The sequence below is a fragment of the Hemitrygon akajei genome, unplaced genomic scaffold (genome assembly GCF_048418815.1).
Source record: "Hemitrygon akajei unplaced genomic scaffold, sHemAka1.3 Scf000042, whole genome shotgun sequence".
Classification (NCBI taxonomy): Eukaryota; Metazoa; Chordata; class Chondrichthyes; order Myliobatiformes; family Dasyatidae; genus Hemitrygon; species Hemitrygon akajei.
This window is the reverse complement of record NW_027331928.1, coordinates 2,414,844-2,432,381: the sequence shown is the minus strand read 5'-3', so window position 1 is coordinate 2,432,381 and position 17,538 is coordinate 2,414,844. Positions and strand designations below refer to the sequence as shown.

Here is a 17,538-nt window from a genome sequence, read left to right as displayed (position 1 = left end):
ATTGAATTCAATGGCATGGTTGATGAAGGCTAATATACCTAATGCCTACTCAATGACAGAGACAACATGCGCAACTCGCAACTGCTTTGAGCGTCCTATGGAATTGGGTTCCAAGATCCCTCTGATCCTCCACACGACCAAGAGTTTTACCATTAATGCTATATTGTGCCATCCTTTTTGACCTACCAAGATGAACCAACTGACACTTATCTGGGCTGAACTCCATCTGCCACATCTTCGTCTAGTATTGCATCCTATGGATCTCTCATTATACCCTCTGACAGCCCTCCACACTATCCAAAACATCCCTATCCTTCGTTTCATCGTCGTTTACCAGCCCACCCTTCAAGCTTCTCATCAAGTTCATTTGTAAAACACACGAAGATAAGGGGTCCCTGAACAGATCTTTGAGGCACACCACAGGTGACCAACCTTCCTGCAGAATATAGCTCGTCTAAAACCACTCTTTGCCTTCTGTTGGAAAGCCAGTTCTGGATCCACAACGCAACGTCTCCTTGGATCCCATGCGTCCTGACGTACTCAGTAAGCCTTGCATGGAGGCCGGTGACCAGTGGTGTGCCTCAGGCGTCTGTTTTCGGAACGCTTCTCTTCGTTACTTTGATAAATGCCCTGGATCAGGAAGTGGTGTGATGGGTGAGTAAATGTGCTGATGACACAAAGGTTGGGGGTTTTGTTAACAATATGCAGAGCTGTCAGAGGTTGAAACGGGACATTGATAGGGTGCAAAACTTGGTGGAGAAGTGGCGGGTGGAGTTCAAACGTGATAATAGACAATAGATTTTCAAAGGCCTTCTGAAAATCGAGGTACACTACATCCACTGGATCTCCCTCGTCTAACTTCCTGGTTACATCCTCGAAAAACTCCAATAGATTAGTCAAGCATGATATGCCCTTGGTAAATCCATGCTGGCTCGACCCAATCCTATCACTGCTATCTAGATATGCCACTATTTCATCTTTAGTAATGGACTCTAGCATCTTCCCTACTACTGATGTTAGTCTGAGAGGACGATGGTTCTCTGTTTTCTCCCTCCCCGCCTTTCTTAAAAAGTGGGATAATATTAGCCAATCTCCAATCCTCAGAAACTGATCCTAAATCTAAGGAACATTGGAAAATGTTACCAATGCATCTGCAAATTCCAGAACCACCTCCTTCAGTACACTAGGATGCAGACCATCTGGACCTGGGGATTTGTCAGCCTTCAGTCCCATCAGTCTACTCATCACCGTTTCCTTCCTAATGTCAATCTGTTTCATTTCCTCTGTTACCCTATGTCCTTGGCCCATCCATACATCTGGGAGATTGCTTGTGTCTTCCCTGGTCTTATATAAGCGGGATAAGCGTGAGGTAGTCCATTTATCTCGGTCTAATATGCAGGCAGAATATAGTGTTAATTGAAACTCTCTTGGCAGTGCGGAGGATCAGAGGGATCTTGGGGTCCGTGCCCAGAATTCTATCTCCTTTAAACTAACATTGTAGAGGGACGGGACAGACACGTTAGGAAAGCGTTTAATTGGAGTAAGGGGAAATATGAAACTATCTGGCAGGAACTCGGAATCAACTCCTGAAAAACCAACTAAGGGAACTGGAGCTGGAGCTGGATGAACTTCGGATCATTCGGGAGGCAGAGGCAGAAATAAACAGGAGTTAAAGGGAGATAGTCACCCCTAGGAGTCAGGAGAGATGTAGCTGGGTGACTGACAGGAGAGGGAAAGGGAATAGACAGAATGAGCAGAGCACTCCTGTGGCCGTTCCCATCAACAATAAGTACACAGTTTTGGATAATGTTGGTAGCGACAACCTACCAGGTACAAGTTGCAGTGCATGCGACTCTGGCACCGAGGCTTGACGCTCAGCTCAGAAGGTAAGGAGGGAAAAGAGGAGAGCAGTAGTGATATGGGAGTCGGTAGTTAGGGGGACAGATAAGAGGTTCTGTGGAAGAGATCGAGAATACCGGATGGTCTGTTTCCTCCCTGGTGCCAGGGACCGCCATATCTCGTATCAAGTTCTCAGTATTCTCAAGCGGGAGGGTGAGCAGCCGGATGTCGCGGTCCATGTAGGGACCAATGACATGGGAAAGAAGAGTGAGGAGGTCCTGAAAGATGAGTTTAAGGAGTGACGCGCCAAGTTAAAGGACAGGACCTCCAGGATAGCAATCTCAGGATTGTTACCAGTGCCATGTGCTGGTGGGTTTAGAAATAGTAAGATAGTGCAGATCAACACGTGGCTGAAGACATGGTGTAGGAGGGAGAGCTTCAGATTCATAGATAATTGGGCAGTTTTGCAGGGTAGGTGGGACCTGTTCTGGCGGGACGGTTACATCTGAACTGGAGGGGGACAAATATTCTTGCAGTCAGATTTGCTAGACAGGCTCCAGTGGATTCAAACTAGAGGCCAGTGGGGAGGGGAACCAGAGTTTGGGAACAGATGTATTCGAGAAGGAAGAAAAAGAAGATAGCAAAGTTGTTTGCACAGTTAGTGATAAACAGAGAGTAAGAGGTGGAGTATTTTGTAAATACATTTACTTTAAAGCTAGGAGCATTGTAAGTAAGGTGGATGAGTTTAGAGCATGGATTGTACCTAGAAATATGATGTTGTCGCTATTAGCCAAACATGGTTGCAGGAGGGTTGTGATTGGCAACTAAATATTCCTGCATTTCGTTGCTTCAGGTGTAATAGAATCATAGGGACAAGAAGGGGAAGTGGTCAGAGAAAATATTACAGTGGTGCTCTGGCAGGATAGATTAGAGGGCTCGTCTACGGAGACTATTTGGTTGGGGTTGTTGATGGGAAATGTGTAGTAACGTTTGTAGGGGCGTATTATACAACAACTAATGGGGAGCTAGAACTGCAGGAGCAAATTTCTAAGGAGATAGCAGATATTTATGGTAAGAAAGGGCTGTGATTGTGGGAGATTTTAATTTTCCACACATAGAATGGGAATCCCATTCTGTAAAACAGCTGGATGGTTTGGAGTTTGAAAAATGTGTGCAGGATGATTTCTTACCGCAATACATAGAGGTACCAACCAGAGGAGGGGCAGTTTTGGATCTGCTGTTAGGAAATGAGTTTGGTCATGTGTCGGAGGTAGGTGTTGGGGAGAACTTCGGGTCCAGTGATCACAATGCCATTAGTTTCAATACAATTTTGTAGAGGGATAGGACTGGAACCAGGGTTGAGATTTTTGATTGCAGAAAGGTTAACTTTGAGGAGATGCGAAAAGATTTAGAAGGAGTGGATTGGGGCAATTTGTGTAATGGGAAGATATAATAGAGAAATAGAAGTCATTTAAAGATGAAATTTTGAGTGTACAGAATCTTTGTGTTCCTGTTCAGTGGAAAGGATAGGTTAACATTTGAGAGAACCGTGGTTTTCAAGGGATATTGGAAACGTGGTTTGGAAAAAAGAGGGAGATCTACAATAAATACAGGCAACAATAAATACAGGAAGCATGATGCAATAAGGTGCTCTAGGAATATAAAGAATGTAAATAGAATTTTAAAAACAAATTAGAAAAGGTAAAAGAAGATACAAAGTTGCTTTGGCAAGTAAGGTGAAACTAAATCCAAAGGGTTCTTCAGTTACATTAATAGCAAAAGTATAGTGAGGGATAAAAATGGTCCCTAGAGAATCAGAGTGGACAGCTATGTGAGGAGCCAAAAGAGAACAATTTCTTTTCTTCGGTATTCACTAAGGAGAAAGATATTGGTTGTGTAATGTAAAGGGAACAATTCGGGTAATTATAGAAACTATGATAATTAAAGAAGAGGAAGTACCTGCGCTTTTACGAAATATAAAAGTGGATAAATCTCCTAAACCTGACAAGATGTTCCCTATCACCTTGAGGGAGATTAGTGTAGAAATAGCAGGGACTCTGACAGAAATATTTCAGATGTCATTAGAAAAGCGGATGATGCGGGGAATTGGCGTATTGCTCATGTTGTTCCATTGTCTAAAAAGTGATCTGAGAGTAATCCTAACAATTATAGGCCTGTACGTTTGACGTCATGTTGGGTAAATTAATGAAGTGTGTTCTTAGAGATGGTATATATAATTATCTGGGTAGACAGTGTCTGATTAGGAACAGTCAACATGGATTTATAGTGGTTGTTGTATATATGGACATCACAAGGATCGGCACGGAAGGCTGGTTAGGGAAGTTCAATCGTTAGGTATTAATATGGGAGTAGTGAAATGGATTCAACAGTGGCTGGATGGGAGATGCTAGAGGGTAGTGGCGGATAATTGTTTGTCAAGTATGAGACTGGTGACTAGTCGTGTGTCCCAGGGATCTGTACTGTGCCTCGGGGATCTGTAATTTCATGGTGTGGTAAATTGGAGAGGATACTAAGATAGGTGGCGATGTGCATAACGAAGTACGTTTTCAAAGCTTGCTGAGAGATTTAGGCCAGTTAGAAGATTGGGCTAAAAGATGACAGATGGAGTTTAATGCTGATAAGTGTGAAGTGCTACATTTTCGTAGGACTAATCAAAACAGGGCATACATGGTAAATGGTAGGGCATTGAAGAATGTAGTAGAACAGAGTGATCTAGTAATAATGATGCATAGTTCCCTGAAGGTGGAATCTCATGTGGATAGAGTGGTGAAAAAAGCTTTTGGAACGCTGGCCTTTATAAATCAGAGCACTGAGTATAGGAGCTGGGATGTAATGTTAAAATTGTACAAGGCATTGGCGAGGCCGAATTTGGAGTATTGTGTACAGTTCTGATCACTGAATTATAGGAAAGATGTCAACAAAATAGAGAGAGTGCAGAGGAGATTTACTAGAATGTTACCTAGGTTTCAGCACCTAAGTTACAGGGAAAGTTTGAACAAGTTTGCTCTTTATTATACGTAGCGTAGAAGGATGAGGTGGGACTTGATAGAGGTATTTAAAATTACGAGGGGGATAGATGGAGTTGACGTGGATTGGCTTTTTCCATTGAGAGTAGGGGAGATTCAAACAAGAGGACATGAGTTGAGAGTTAGGAGGGAAAAGTTTACTGGTAACACGAGGGGGACTTTCTTTACTCAGAGAGTGGTAGCTGTGTGGAACGAGCTTCCAGTAGAAGTGTTAGAGGCAGGTTCGGTATTGTCATTTAAAGCAAAATTGGATAGGTATATGTACAGGAAAGGGCTGGAGGGTTATGGACTGAGTGCAAGTCGGTGGGACTCGGTGAGAGTAAGCGTTCGGCACGGACTAGAAGGGCCGAGATGGCCTGTTTCCGTGCTGTGATTGTTATATGGTTATATTGATAAGGTTGAAAGCGTGCGGAGAAGGTTTACAAGGATGTTGCTAGGACTTGAGAAACTGAGGGGAGATTTGATAGAGGTGTATAAAATTATGATGGGTATAGATAGAGTGAATGCAAGCAGGCTTTTTCCACTGAGGTCAGGGGAGAGAAAAAACCAGAGGACGTGGGTTAAGGGTGAAGGGGGAAAAGTTTAAAGGGAACATCGGGGGGGGGGGGCTTCTTCACGCAGAGAGTGGTGGGAGTGTGGAATCAGCTGCCAGATGAAGTGATGAATGCGGGCTCACTTTTAACATTTAAGAAAAACTTGGACGGGTACATGGATGAGAGGGGTATGGAGGGATATGGGCCAGGTGCAGGTCAGTGGGACTAGGCGGAGAAATGGTTCGGCACAGCCAAGAAGCTGAACTTTATAAATTAGTTCATTGAATCAGATATAGGAGTGGGATGTAATGATAAATTTGTAAAAGGCTTTGGTAAAGGCCAAATTTGGAGTATTGTGTGCATTTATGGTCACCGAATTATGGGGAAGTTGTCAACAAAATGTAGAGAGTACAGAGGAGATTTACTAGAATGTTACCGGGGTTTCAGCACCTAAGTTACAGGGAAAGGTTGAACAAGTTAGGTCTTTATTCTTTGGAGCGTAGAAGGTTGAGGTAGGACTTGATAGAGGTATTTAAAATTACGAGGGGGACAGATGAAGTTGACGTGGATTGGCTTTTTCCATTGAGAGTAGGGGAGATTCAAACAAGAGGACATGAATTGAGAGTTAGGAGGGAAAAGTTTACTGGTAACACGAGGGGGACTTTCTTTACTCAGAGAGTGGTAGCTGTGTGGAACGAGCTTCCAGTCGAAGTGTTAGAGGCAGCTTCGGTATTGTCATTTAAAGCAAAATTGGATAGGTATATGTACAGGAAAGGACTGGAGGGTTATGGACTGAGTGCAAGTCGGTGGGACTCGGTGAGAGTAAGCGTTCGGCACGGACTAGAAGGGCCGAGATGGCCTGTTTCCGTGCTGTGATTGTTATATGGTTATATTGATAAGGTTGAAAGAGTGCGGAGAAGGTTTATAAGGATGTTGCTAGGACTTGAGAAACTGAGGGGAGATTTGATAGAGGTGTATAAAATTATGATGGGTATAGATAGAGTGAATGCAAGCAGGCTTTTTCCACTGAGGTCAGGGGAGAGAAAAAACCAGAGGACGTGGGTTAAGGGTGAAGGGGGAAAAGTTTAAAGGGAACATCGGGGGGGGGGGGGCTTCTTCACGCAGAGAGTGGTGGGAGTGTGGAATCAGCTGCCAGATGAAGTGATGAATGCGGGCTCACTTTTAACTTTTAAGAAAAACTTGGACGGGTACATGGATGAGAGGGGTATGGAGGGATATGGGCCAGGTGCAGGTCAGTGGGACTAGGCGGAGAAATGGTTCGGCACAGCCAAGAAGCTGAACTTTATAAATTAGTTCATTGAATCAGATATAGGAGTGGGATGTAATGATAAATTTGTAAAAGGCTTTGGTAAAGGCCAAATTTGGAGTATTGTGTGCATTTATGGTCACCGAATTATGGGGAAGTTGTCAACAAAATGTAGAGAGTACAGAGGAGATTTACTAGAATGTTACCGGGGTTTCAGCACCTAAGTTACAGGGAAAGGTTGAACAAGTTAGGTCTTTATTCTTTGGAGCGTAGAAGGTTGAGGGGGGACTTGATAGAGGTATTTAAAATTATGTGGGGGATAGATAGAGTTGACGTTCGTAGGCTTTTTTCCATTGAGGGTAGGGGAGATTCAAAGAAGAGAACATGTTGAGCGTTAAGAGGCAAAAGTTTAGGGGGTAACACGAGAGGGAACTTCTTTACCCAGAGAGTTGCGGCTGTGTGGAACGAGCTTCCAGTAGAAGTGATAGAGGCAGGTTCGATATTGTCATTAAAAAAATGGATCGCCATATGGACAGGAAAGGAATGGTGATGACTGGATGTGTGCAGGTCGGTGGGACTGAGAGTAAGCTTTCAGCACGGACTAGAGGGGCCGAGACGGCCTTGTTCCGTGCTGTAATAGGTGTATGTTTATATGGTTAATTGGTAACAGCTGATTGCAGGAAAATATACAGCAGGAATGTCGCAAATGTATCTTTGTGCAAGATACCAGAAAGGTGATCTTGTGTGCGCCTTATTTTTAATAGAATATGCTGACATTACAGAAGGTCCAGAGAGATTCACGAGAATGATTCCGGGAATGAAAGGGTTACCGTATCAGGACAGTCTGGCAGCTCTCGGGCTTATTCCCTGACGTTCAGGAGTTTGGGGGGGTGGGGGGAATTTATAGAAACGTTAAAAAGCCTGAAGAGAGTAAATATTGGAAGTTATTTCCAATGGTAGGATAGTCTAAGGCAAGAGGACACAAATTCAGGATTTAAGGATGTCCATTTAGAACGGAGATGCAGAGAAATTACTTTAGTCAGACGGTGGTAAATCTGTGGAAATTGTTGCCACGTGCGGCTGTGGAGGCCAAGTCATTTGGGGCATTTAATGCACAGAGAGATGGGTTCTTGATTAGTCAGGGAATCAAAGGGTATGAGACGAAGGCATGGGAGTGGGGATGACTGGAAGAATTGGATCAGCCCATGATTGCACGAGTGAGTAGACCCGATGGCCCGAATGGCCTACTTCTGCCACTTTATCTTATGGTCTCATGGTCTTGTGGTCTCGCCACAGCTGCGCATGAACAGGAGTCGAAAGTGAAGATCGGAAATAGACCGTACCGTCTGATCTGCCTACTCTGCCTAGTTACGTCCGCCCTGATCGTGATAGTGGCCGGATTCTCGATCCATGGTGAGTGGAACGGGCTCCGGGTGGAGTCAGACCATAAATAAAGAGAGTCGAATGTATTGTTATTGTAAAACACCACAGTGACCCCGACACGCCGCTTACCGTAACACCGACTAAAACACATCACCACAACACGGACACACCCCTAACCGTGATAAAAACACGGCCTTTACCGTAACTCAATCAAGACTTGTCCTGACACAGTCACGACATTCACCATAACATCAACAACGCTGTCACGGTCACGACCTTCAACGAGACACAGATACACTCCTAACCGCGACACTCACACAACTATCGCCGTGACACACACGTGGCAGTCACACTGACCGCAAAGCACTACTCACTGTGAAATCGACATGCCCCTGACCGTGTCACTGATAATCTCCTCAAGGCGACACCGAAACACACCTCACAGTGACACCGACACTCTCTTCACCGTGACACTGAGGTACCGTACACCGTGACACCTTCACGCTCCTCAAAGTAATCCTCTCCACACCACATCGTGACAAAGACTCACACGTCACTGTAACACCCCTTACCGAGACAGTATCACCCCATAACACCGATGTACCGCTCACTGAGGCAATTACCCACCCCTCACCCTGACACAGGCAAACACCTGAACGTGATACAGACACCTAAATTATCAATTACACCAACATAGTTCTCTCCGTGACACCGACGCAAACCTCATCGTGAACTCTCACACACACCGTGGCCATGATATTTCTCTGACCGTGACAGAGACATGTCCCGCTCCATGAGTTCAGCACACCCCACACCATGACACAGATTCTCCTCATACCGTGACACCACAACGCCCATCAGACTGACTTTTTCCTCGCCTTGACATCGAGATACACTTTATTGTGATCCGGTATACCTTTGGCCAGGACACGTAAACTGCCACAATGTGGCACAGACAAGTTCCTCAGTAACTCGAGCATGCACCGCACGATACTGCCGCAGACCCCCATGGTAAAAACAAAACATTCACCAGAACATTGATATACCCCTTAGCGTGACGCAAACACGCCCCTCACTGTGGCGCCGAAGCCTTTCACTGTGCATGAGGCACATCCTTCACTGTGACACCCTTCACCGTGGCACTGACACAAAACTCTCTGTGACACGTTCGGCTGCGTGACGCTGACTAACGTGTCACTGCAAACACTAAACTTCCCTCACCATCTCTCTCAGTGTCACAGATTCGTCAGTCTAAGATCATCTCCGACCGAAGTTACAATGAGTTAAACTCAGACCTTCAATCCAAGCTTTCTGCTCTCAACTCTAATCTGTCCGATCTTAAACGAATGCACAGCGATCTCCGTCACCAGTTCACTGAGATGGAAACGAAGTACAGATCTGTCAATCAAGCCAAGGTTCAAATTTGCGAATTGTTGACCAGCAGAAGAGGTGAGACATCATTCCCCTCTTTCACACGCTCCTCATCACAGGACAGGCATGGAGAGAGGAAGCATCACTCTGTGCTTGACATCGGGAGTGTGTGAAGAAATGGTATGGAGGGTGATTCAATCTGTGTTTGACCCGGCGAGTGTGTGATGGGGCTGCGTGTAGGAAGTTTCCCCCTATCACTGAATCCAGGAGTGTGTGATGGGACGCTGTGGAGGGAGATTCACTCTGTGTCTGACCCCGGGTGTACGTGATGGGACGGTGTGGATGGAGATTCACTCTGTGTCTGACCCCGGGAGTGTGTGATGTGACAGTGTGGAGGGAGATTCACTCTGCGTCTGACTCCGGGAGTGTGTGATGTGACGGTGTGGAGGGAGATTCACTCTGTCTCTGACCCCGGGAGTGTGAGGCTATGGGCGGAAATTTGCTTTGTGTGAGAACAGAGAGGGGTGTGATGGGATGGTGTGGAGAGCTTCACTCAGGATGTGTGTGATGGGACGTAAGGAGGGATAATCACACGGTGTTAGACTCGGGAGTGTGTGATGCGACCGTGTGGAGCCAGCTTCCCTCTGTGTCTGACACTTCGCTCTGTGGTGTGTTGAGAAGCTGTAGAGGTCGAATCACTCTGGCATTTGGAGTTCGGCCTGAGGGAGTTTCCTTCCGTGTCTGACCGCTGGAGTGTGTCATGGTGCCTTGGAGAGAGAGATTCACACTGGGTCTGACGAAGGGTGTGTGTGTGATTGGACGTTGCTAAGTGAAATAAATACTGTCCTCCGAACCAGGGATTGTGTGATAACACGGTGAAGAAGGAGTAACATCCTGAATCTATCCCGGTGAGTACGTGATGGGACGGTGTGGAGCGAGATTCACTCTGTGTCTGACCCCGGGAGTGTGTGATGGGACGGTGTGGAGCGAGATTCACTCTGTGTCTGACCCCGGGAGTGCGTGATGGGACGGTGTGGAGGGAGATTCACTCTGTGTCTGTCCCGGGGAGTGTGTGATGGGACGGTGTGGAGGGAATTTCACTCTCTGTCTGACCCCGGGAATGTGTGATGAGACGGTGTGGAGGGAGCTTCACTCTGTGCCTGACCCCGGGAGTGTGTGATGGGACGGTGTGGAGTGAAATTCACTCTCTGTCTGACCCCGGGAGTGTGTGATGGGACGGTATGGAGGGAGACTCACTCTGTGTCTGACCCCGGGAGTGTGTGATGGGATGGTGTGGAGGGAGCTTCACTCTGTGTTTGACCCCGGGAGTGTGTGATGGGATGGTGTGGAGGGAGATTCACTCTGTGTCTGACGCCGGAATTGTGTGATGGGATGGTGTGGAGGGAGCTTCACTCTGTTTCTGACCCCGGGAGTGTGTGATGGGACGGTATGGAGGGAGCTTCACTCTGTGTCTGACCCCGGAAGTGTGTGATGGGATGGTGTGGAGGGAGATTCACATTTTTTCCGACCCCAGGAAAGTGTAACGGGACGGTGTCAGTTTTGTCCGGCCATGGAGGTTAGTGATGGAACGGTTTAGAGGGAGGTTACCTCCGTGCCTGATCTTAGTGCAATATACATAACATACAACAATTACAGCAGGGAAACTGGCCATCTCGGCCCATCTAGTCGGTGCCGAAAGCTTACTCTCACCTAGTCCCGCCTTCCTGCAGTCCGCTCATAACCCCCCAGTCTTTCCTGCCTATATACATACCGATTTTTTTTTTAACTGATAAAATCTAACCTGCCTCTACCACTTCTATTGGAAGCTCGTTCCACACAACCACCACCCTCGAAGTAAAGAAATTCCCTCTCGTGATGTCCCTAAACTTTTGCCCCTTGACAGTCAACTATTGTTCTTTTGTTTGAATCTCCCATACTCTCAGTGGAAAAACCCTATCCACGTCAACTCTATCTATCCACCTCAGAATTTTAAGTACCTCTATCATGTCCCCCCTCAACCTTCTGCGCTCCAAAGAATAAAGTCCTAACTTGTTCAGCCTTTCCCTGTAACTTAGGTACTGAAACCCAGGTAACATTCTAGTAAACCTTCACTGCACTCTCTCTATTTTGTCGACATCTTTCCTATAATTAGGTGACCAGGACTGTACACATTACCTCCAATTTGACCACACCAATGCCTTCTACAATTTTGACATTTCATCCTAACACCTATACTCATTGATCTGATTTATAAAGGCCAGCATACCAAAAGCTTTCTTCACCACTCCATCCACATGAGATTCCACCTTCAGGGAACTATGCACCATTTACCTAGATCTCTCCTTTCGACTGCATTCCTCAATGCCCTACCATTTACAATTTATGTCCTATTTTCATTATACATTCCAAGATTTAGCACCTCACACTTATTAGCATTTACAGTACTTGTGAATGGAAGGTGTGAAGGGAGCTTCATTCTGTGTGTGACTCCGGGAGTATGTGGTCGGATGGTGCGGATAGGGATTCACTCTATCTCTGTCTCAGAGAGTGCGTGATGGGACGGTGTGGACTGTGCTTCACACTGCATCTGACCCCGGGAGTGTGTGATGGGACGGTGTTGAGGGAGCTTCAATCTGTGTCTGACCCTAGGGGTGTGTGATGGGACGGTGTGGAAGGAGCTTAACTCTGTGTCTGATCCCGGGAGTCTGTGATGGGACGGTGTGGGAGGAGCTTTACACTCTGTCTGACTGCAGGAATGTGTGTCAGGATGGTGTGAAAGCAGCGCCATCTGCCCTCCGAAACCGGGATGACAGGCTCTGGACGGAGATTGATTTTTTTCCTGATTCCAGCTAGTGCAATGGGAGGTCTGGAGGTAGATTCACTGTTCCTTTGTTCCTGATTTGCAGAGCAAAAGTGTCCTCAGAACTGGATCGAAAATGACGTTCGGTGTTATTTTATATCCACCTTGGAGAAATCTTATGATGGGGCGAGGGATCATTGTTCAAACATTGATGCAAGGCTCCTCGAAATAAATTCAAACCAGGAAAAGGTGAGAAGAAGAACAAGAACCTCCCGGGCTCTAATATAGATTCAATCATTCCACACCGTTCCATCACACACTCACGGTGTCAGACACGGAGTGAATCTCCCTCCGCAACGTCCCATCACACACTCCCGGGGTCAGAAACAGAGTGAATCTCACTCCCCACAGTCCCATCACACACTCCAGGAGTCACACACAGAGTAAACTCCCTCCACAGCGTCCCATCACACACTCCCGGGGATAGACACAGGTAAAACTCCCTCCACACCGTCCCATCACACACTCTCGGGGACAGACACAGAGTGAAATTCCCTCCACACTGTTCCATCACACACTCCCGGGGACAGACGCAGTGTGCATCTCTCTCCACACCGTCCCATCACACACTCCTGAGGTCAGACACCGAGTAAAACTCCTTCCACACCGTCCCATCACACACTCCCGGGGTCAGACACAGAGAAAAACTCCCTCCACACTGTCCCATCGCACACTCCCGGGGACAGACACAGAGAAAAACTCCCTCCACACTGTCCCATCGCACACTCCCGGGGACAGACACAGAGTGAATCTCTCTCCACACTGTCCCATCACACACTCCCGGGGATAGACACAGATTAAAACTCCCTCCAAACCGTTCCATCACACACTCCCGGGGACAGACACAGAGTATAACTCCCTCCACACCGTCCCATCACACACTCCCGGAGTCACACACCGAGTGAATCTCCCTCCACACCGTCCCATCACACACTCCCGGGGATAGACACAGGTAAAACTCCCTCCACACCGTTCCATCACACACTCCCGGGGTCAGTCACAAGTCAACCTCCCTCCACACTGTCCCATCACACACTCCTTGGGTCAGACACAGAGAGAATCTCCCTCCACACCGACGCATCACACACTCCTGGGATCACACATGAGGTGATACCATCTGCGTCCCTTCTCTTCACATTTTCCCCGAAGTCAGGGATGGAAAGAGGCTTCATGTAACCATCAGGTTCGATCAGCATGCGTTTGTTTGGGAGTCACGATGGGGGGGGGGGGTGGTTGGAGTGGGGGTGGAGTGCGCTAGTGCCTCTGACCCGGACAATCTGAGGGATCTCGTTTGTATTGATGTGCTGCCCGGGTTCAAGTCATTCCCACGACAATGCATCATTTGCAATGAAACGATTGGGCTTTATGATTCTTCATTTGACTATTGATGTAGTATAGCAAAGAAATAGAAAAAGGTCCCATTTTAACGGAACATGCTGACGAGTTCGTTGTTGCTCCCTGTCTAATCCGCTCCTCGGAGCTCACTGTTTTCCTGTCGTCCGTTCTCCATCGATTTCCCCCGGGCGTGGTCGACTGCCGACCCCATTCCAAGTCCGCTCAGACCGGCAGTCTACGATTACCCCGTTTTGGCATCGTCTGTCTCCATCTTCTGCCGAACAAAAGCCCGCGAATCCCTCGCTCTCGGGCTCAGAGGAAAGAGAAACCCTCCCATCATGGGACGCCACACATTCCAAAGCCCCCGGTTATCTCACGTCATAACACAAACACACTGCTGCTACAGAGAAACCATTACATTAGCAGTGAAACATTTCCCAGGGCGTTCAATTCATATTAATAGAATGGATTTAATTTCACAGGAATTTGTTTCCACATCTATCGGCTATGCATACAGAACTTACTGGATTGGAAAATGCAGAGACGGGTGAGGTTTGCACTGTTACAGGTCGGTGGTGTCGCAGTGACACGAGGCCGTGAGGAGAGATTCGGGCAGTGGGATTAGTTCGGAGTCTGACACGAGGACATGGGGCAGTGGGATAGGTTTAGTGACTGACAGAGGGCGGTGGGGATTAGTTTGTTGACTGATGCGGGGTTGTCATGAGAGGGTGGGGAAGTGGGATTAATTTGGGAACTGACTCTGTATTGTAGAGGAGAGCGGCAAAGGGCTTGGGGCTGTGGGAAGAGCGCGGTATCATGGGATTAGTTTAGAGGCTGACAAGGGACTGTGGGGAGAACACAGATTAGTGGGATTAGTTTGGCGACTGTCTCCAGTGGTCTGTTGGATCTGTTTTGACTCTGTTGACATTGTCTAACTCTCTTTGATAGGAATGTGGTCTCTTATCTTTTGTACAAGATGTACTATGGATCGCCCAGCTGCAGTAAGTGCGGCTCTTACAGTCGGAGTTACAGTTGCAACAGTAAATACAGATTCATCTGCGAGAAGTCTGCACATTTATACCCGGATATTCCAGAAGAGATCCAATTTCTCTGTCAACAGTCGGTCGGGCCGAATACAATAAACTGATTACACCCCACTTCTCTCCAATCAATCTACCCCTCTCTCAAACCCGCATCCTTGCATCCCCTCCCACCCTCCCTTCCCCTCCCTCCTACCCTAGATTCCTCCTCTGCTAGATTCTCTCCCCCAATACTCTCCGTCTCCACACCTCGACCACTCTTCTCCATTCCAGGCCCCAAACTCCCCCGATCCCCCCTTTTACTCTCACTTTCTACTCCTCTTCTCTTCCTCCCCTTCTCGGCATTTCATTCCGCTTCTCCCAATTTCTCTTCCCTTCACCCCGACTCCATTATCAGCCTCTCCGCTCTCCGTTCTCTTTACACACTCTCACCTCAATTCTGTGCAGTCTGGCTCACAATTCCCCAACCCAAGGGAAAAAGACTGCGTTCGTTCACACTATCAGTGCCACTGATGGCTTCATACCCACGCTCCAAGGAACTAAGTGCCTTCTCTCCGTATCTCAGGACCTCGATACACGGCAACATCCTCGTAAATCTCCCTCTGTACTCTTCCCAGCTCAGTGGCATCTTTCCTACAGGAGGGCGAACAGAACATAACACCGACCTCCAAGTGCGGCCTCACTGAGGTCGTGTACAACTCGAACCCGACCTCAGCACGGAACAAAGATGTACAATTAACGCAAATTGGGAAAACTAATAAATACTGCAAAAAATGTGAATGCCCAGAGAGTGTTTAAGTGTTCACGGAGTGTTCTCAAACTGATGGCGGAGTGGAAGCAACTGTTTGTAAATTGTTGAGTTCTCAGGCGCCTGTACCCCCTCCCCGATGGTACAGATGAGCACAGGGCATTTCCCGGCTTGAGGGGGTCCTCGCTGATGGATGTGGTCTTCCCGAGACATTCCTTCTTGAACATGTCCTCGATGGAGCGGAGGGTTGTGCCCGTGATGGGATTGGCTGAGCGTTGAACCCGCTGCAGCCTCTGGCGACCCTCTGCGTTGCAGCCTCCACACCAGGCGGCGATGCGACAAGTCAGAACGCTCTCCACAGTACATCCCGAGAAATTTGCGAGTCTTCGATGACAGACCACACTCCCACAAACTCCTAACGTCTGTAACGAGAGAGAGAGGGGTGATGCTGAAGGCAAATTACAAACAAGAATCTAGAAATGGATCTCCTACGGTTGAGCACCGAGTGCTCGGCGCGAGGCCTTCTCCGACAGACATTCCATGAAGGAATGTTGACAGGCAATAATTGTCAGTTTATGCCCTAAGCGGAAGGTGACAGCTAACCACACTCTGGGGAATGGGACTGACGAAACCTTGATGCCTGCCGCTGTTCAGTCGGGAACGTGGCAACCTCTTCGTGTTTTAATGAATGTGTTATCTGTACCCAGATGGATTCAACATTCTGCTCCGTAGAATTTATATCGGCTCTTACTATCGCCCTGATCCCGTCCTTAATTAAGAGCGCTACCACCTCCTTGAACATCCTGCTTATCTGCCGATATTCCCTGATATCCTTGGATATCGAATTCCCAATCCTCTCCACCCTGCAACCACGTCTCTATAATGGCCACTACATCATTCCCAGTTGCACTGATTTGTGCCACACGTTCATCGATCTTATTTGAGGCAGTATAGACATTCAGATAAAGGGCTTTTACACTCATTCTGCTTTTTAGAATAATGTCACCTTTCTCTTTTCACACTTGAATTTTCTTCGCTTCACTTCACTCCACTCTTACACAATATTCGAGACAACAGGAACGCTGGAGTGCTGGCGTTTGCTGAGGGGAGAGTGGGAGATGGAGAGACTTTATCCCGTCCTTTCAATATTCGATAATTTTCTATGAGATCCCCATGCAATCTTCTAAATTGCAGTAGGTGCAGGCCCAAAGCTCCCAGACCCTCCTCATATGTTAACTCCTTCATTCCCGGATTCGTCCTCGTCAACGTTCTGTGGAGTCGCTCTAAATACAACACATCCTTTATGTTGCCCAGATCTGCTGACAGATTCCATTTGAATTTAATACCGAAGAGGGTGAGATTCTCGAGTCCCTATGAGATAGCTTTTTGGAGCAGCTCGTTGTTTGAGGTCACAAGGGTGTCAGCTATTCCGGATTGCGTGCTGTGCAATGAGCCAGATTTTGTTAGCGAGCTTAAGGTAAAAGTCGCCTCAGAAGAGTGATCATAGTATGGTCGAATTCACCCCGAATTTGACAAGCAGAAGCTAAAATTGGAGAACCTGCAAAGGAGGATCGTGAAAATGAATCGAGGTATTAATAGTTTGTCATGTGAAGAGCTTTTGATGGCTCAGGGTCTGTATCCACTGGAATTCAGAAGAGGTTACATTGCCTCTCCCGCCATCTGAAATATCCTATGCACATTCTCTCTAAAAAGTCCTTTAGCTTTCGATAAGTTCCAACGCAGTCACCCTTTATTCTTCTGTATTCCGGTGAGTGCCGACCTGGAGGCAGAAAACGCTCCTCATCTGACAGCACTTTCAATCCCGGAATCACTCTCATGACCCCCCTTTGAACCCTCTGCAACCTAAGTGCATTTTTCATTACATTAGCGGTCCCAAGTCACTCACAACGTTCCAAATGAGTCTTCATCAGTGCCCTATAAAGCCTTAAGATTGTATTCTTGCTTTAATAGTCCTTTCGCTATGAATGCAAACATCCCGTTCTCCTTCCTCAGCTTGCAGGTTAACCCTTACCAGGATTCCCAATGTCCTTTGCAACATTTCTTTTAACATTCTCTCCATTTAGAAAACAGACGAGGCTTTTACCAAAGCGTATG

The 17,538-nt window shown here is 47.2% G+C and overlaps 1 protein-coding gene across 1 annotated transcript in view; it reads left to right on the top strand.

Moving 5' to 3' along the window:
* The window catches only part of LOC140720436 (uncharacterized), a 33,541-nt gene extending 18,759 nt beyond the window's left edge, over window positions 1–14,782 (top strand). The window contains exons 6-10 of the mRNA XM_073035287.1: window positions 7,983–8,099; window positions 9,303–9,518; window positions 12,347–12,489; window positions 14,118–14,182; window positions 14,584–14,782. Of these exons, the coding sequence (XP_072891388.1) occupies window positions 7,983–8,099; window positions 9,303–9,518; window positions 12,347–12,489; window positions 14,118–14,182; window positions 14,584–14,782 (740 nt within the window). The remainder of the gene's footprint in view (window positions 1–7,982; window positions 8,100–9,302; window positions 9,519–12,346; window positions 12,490–14,117; window positions 14,183–14,583) is intronic.
* Window positions 14,783–17,538: the final 2,756 nt, after the last annotated feature.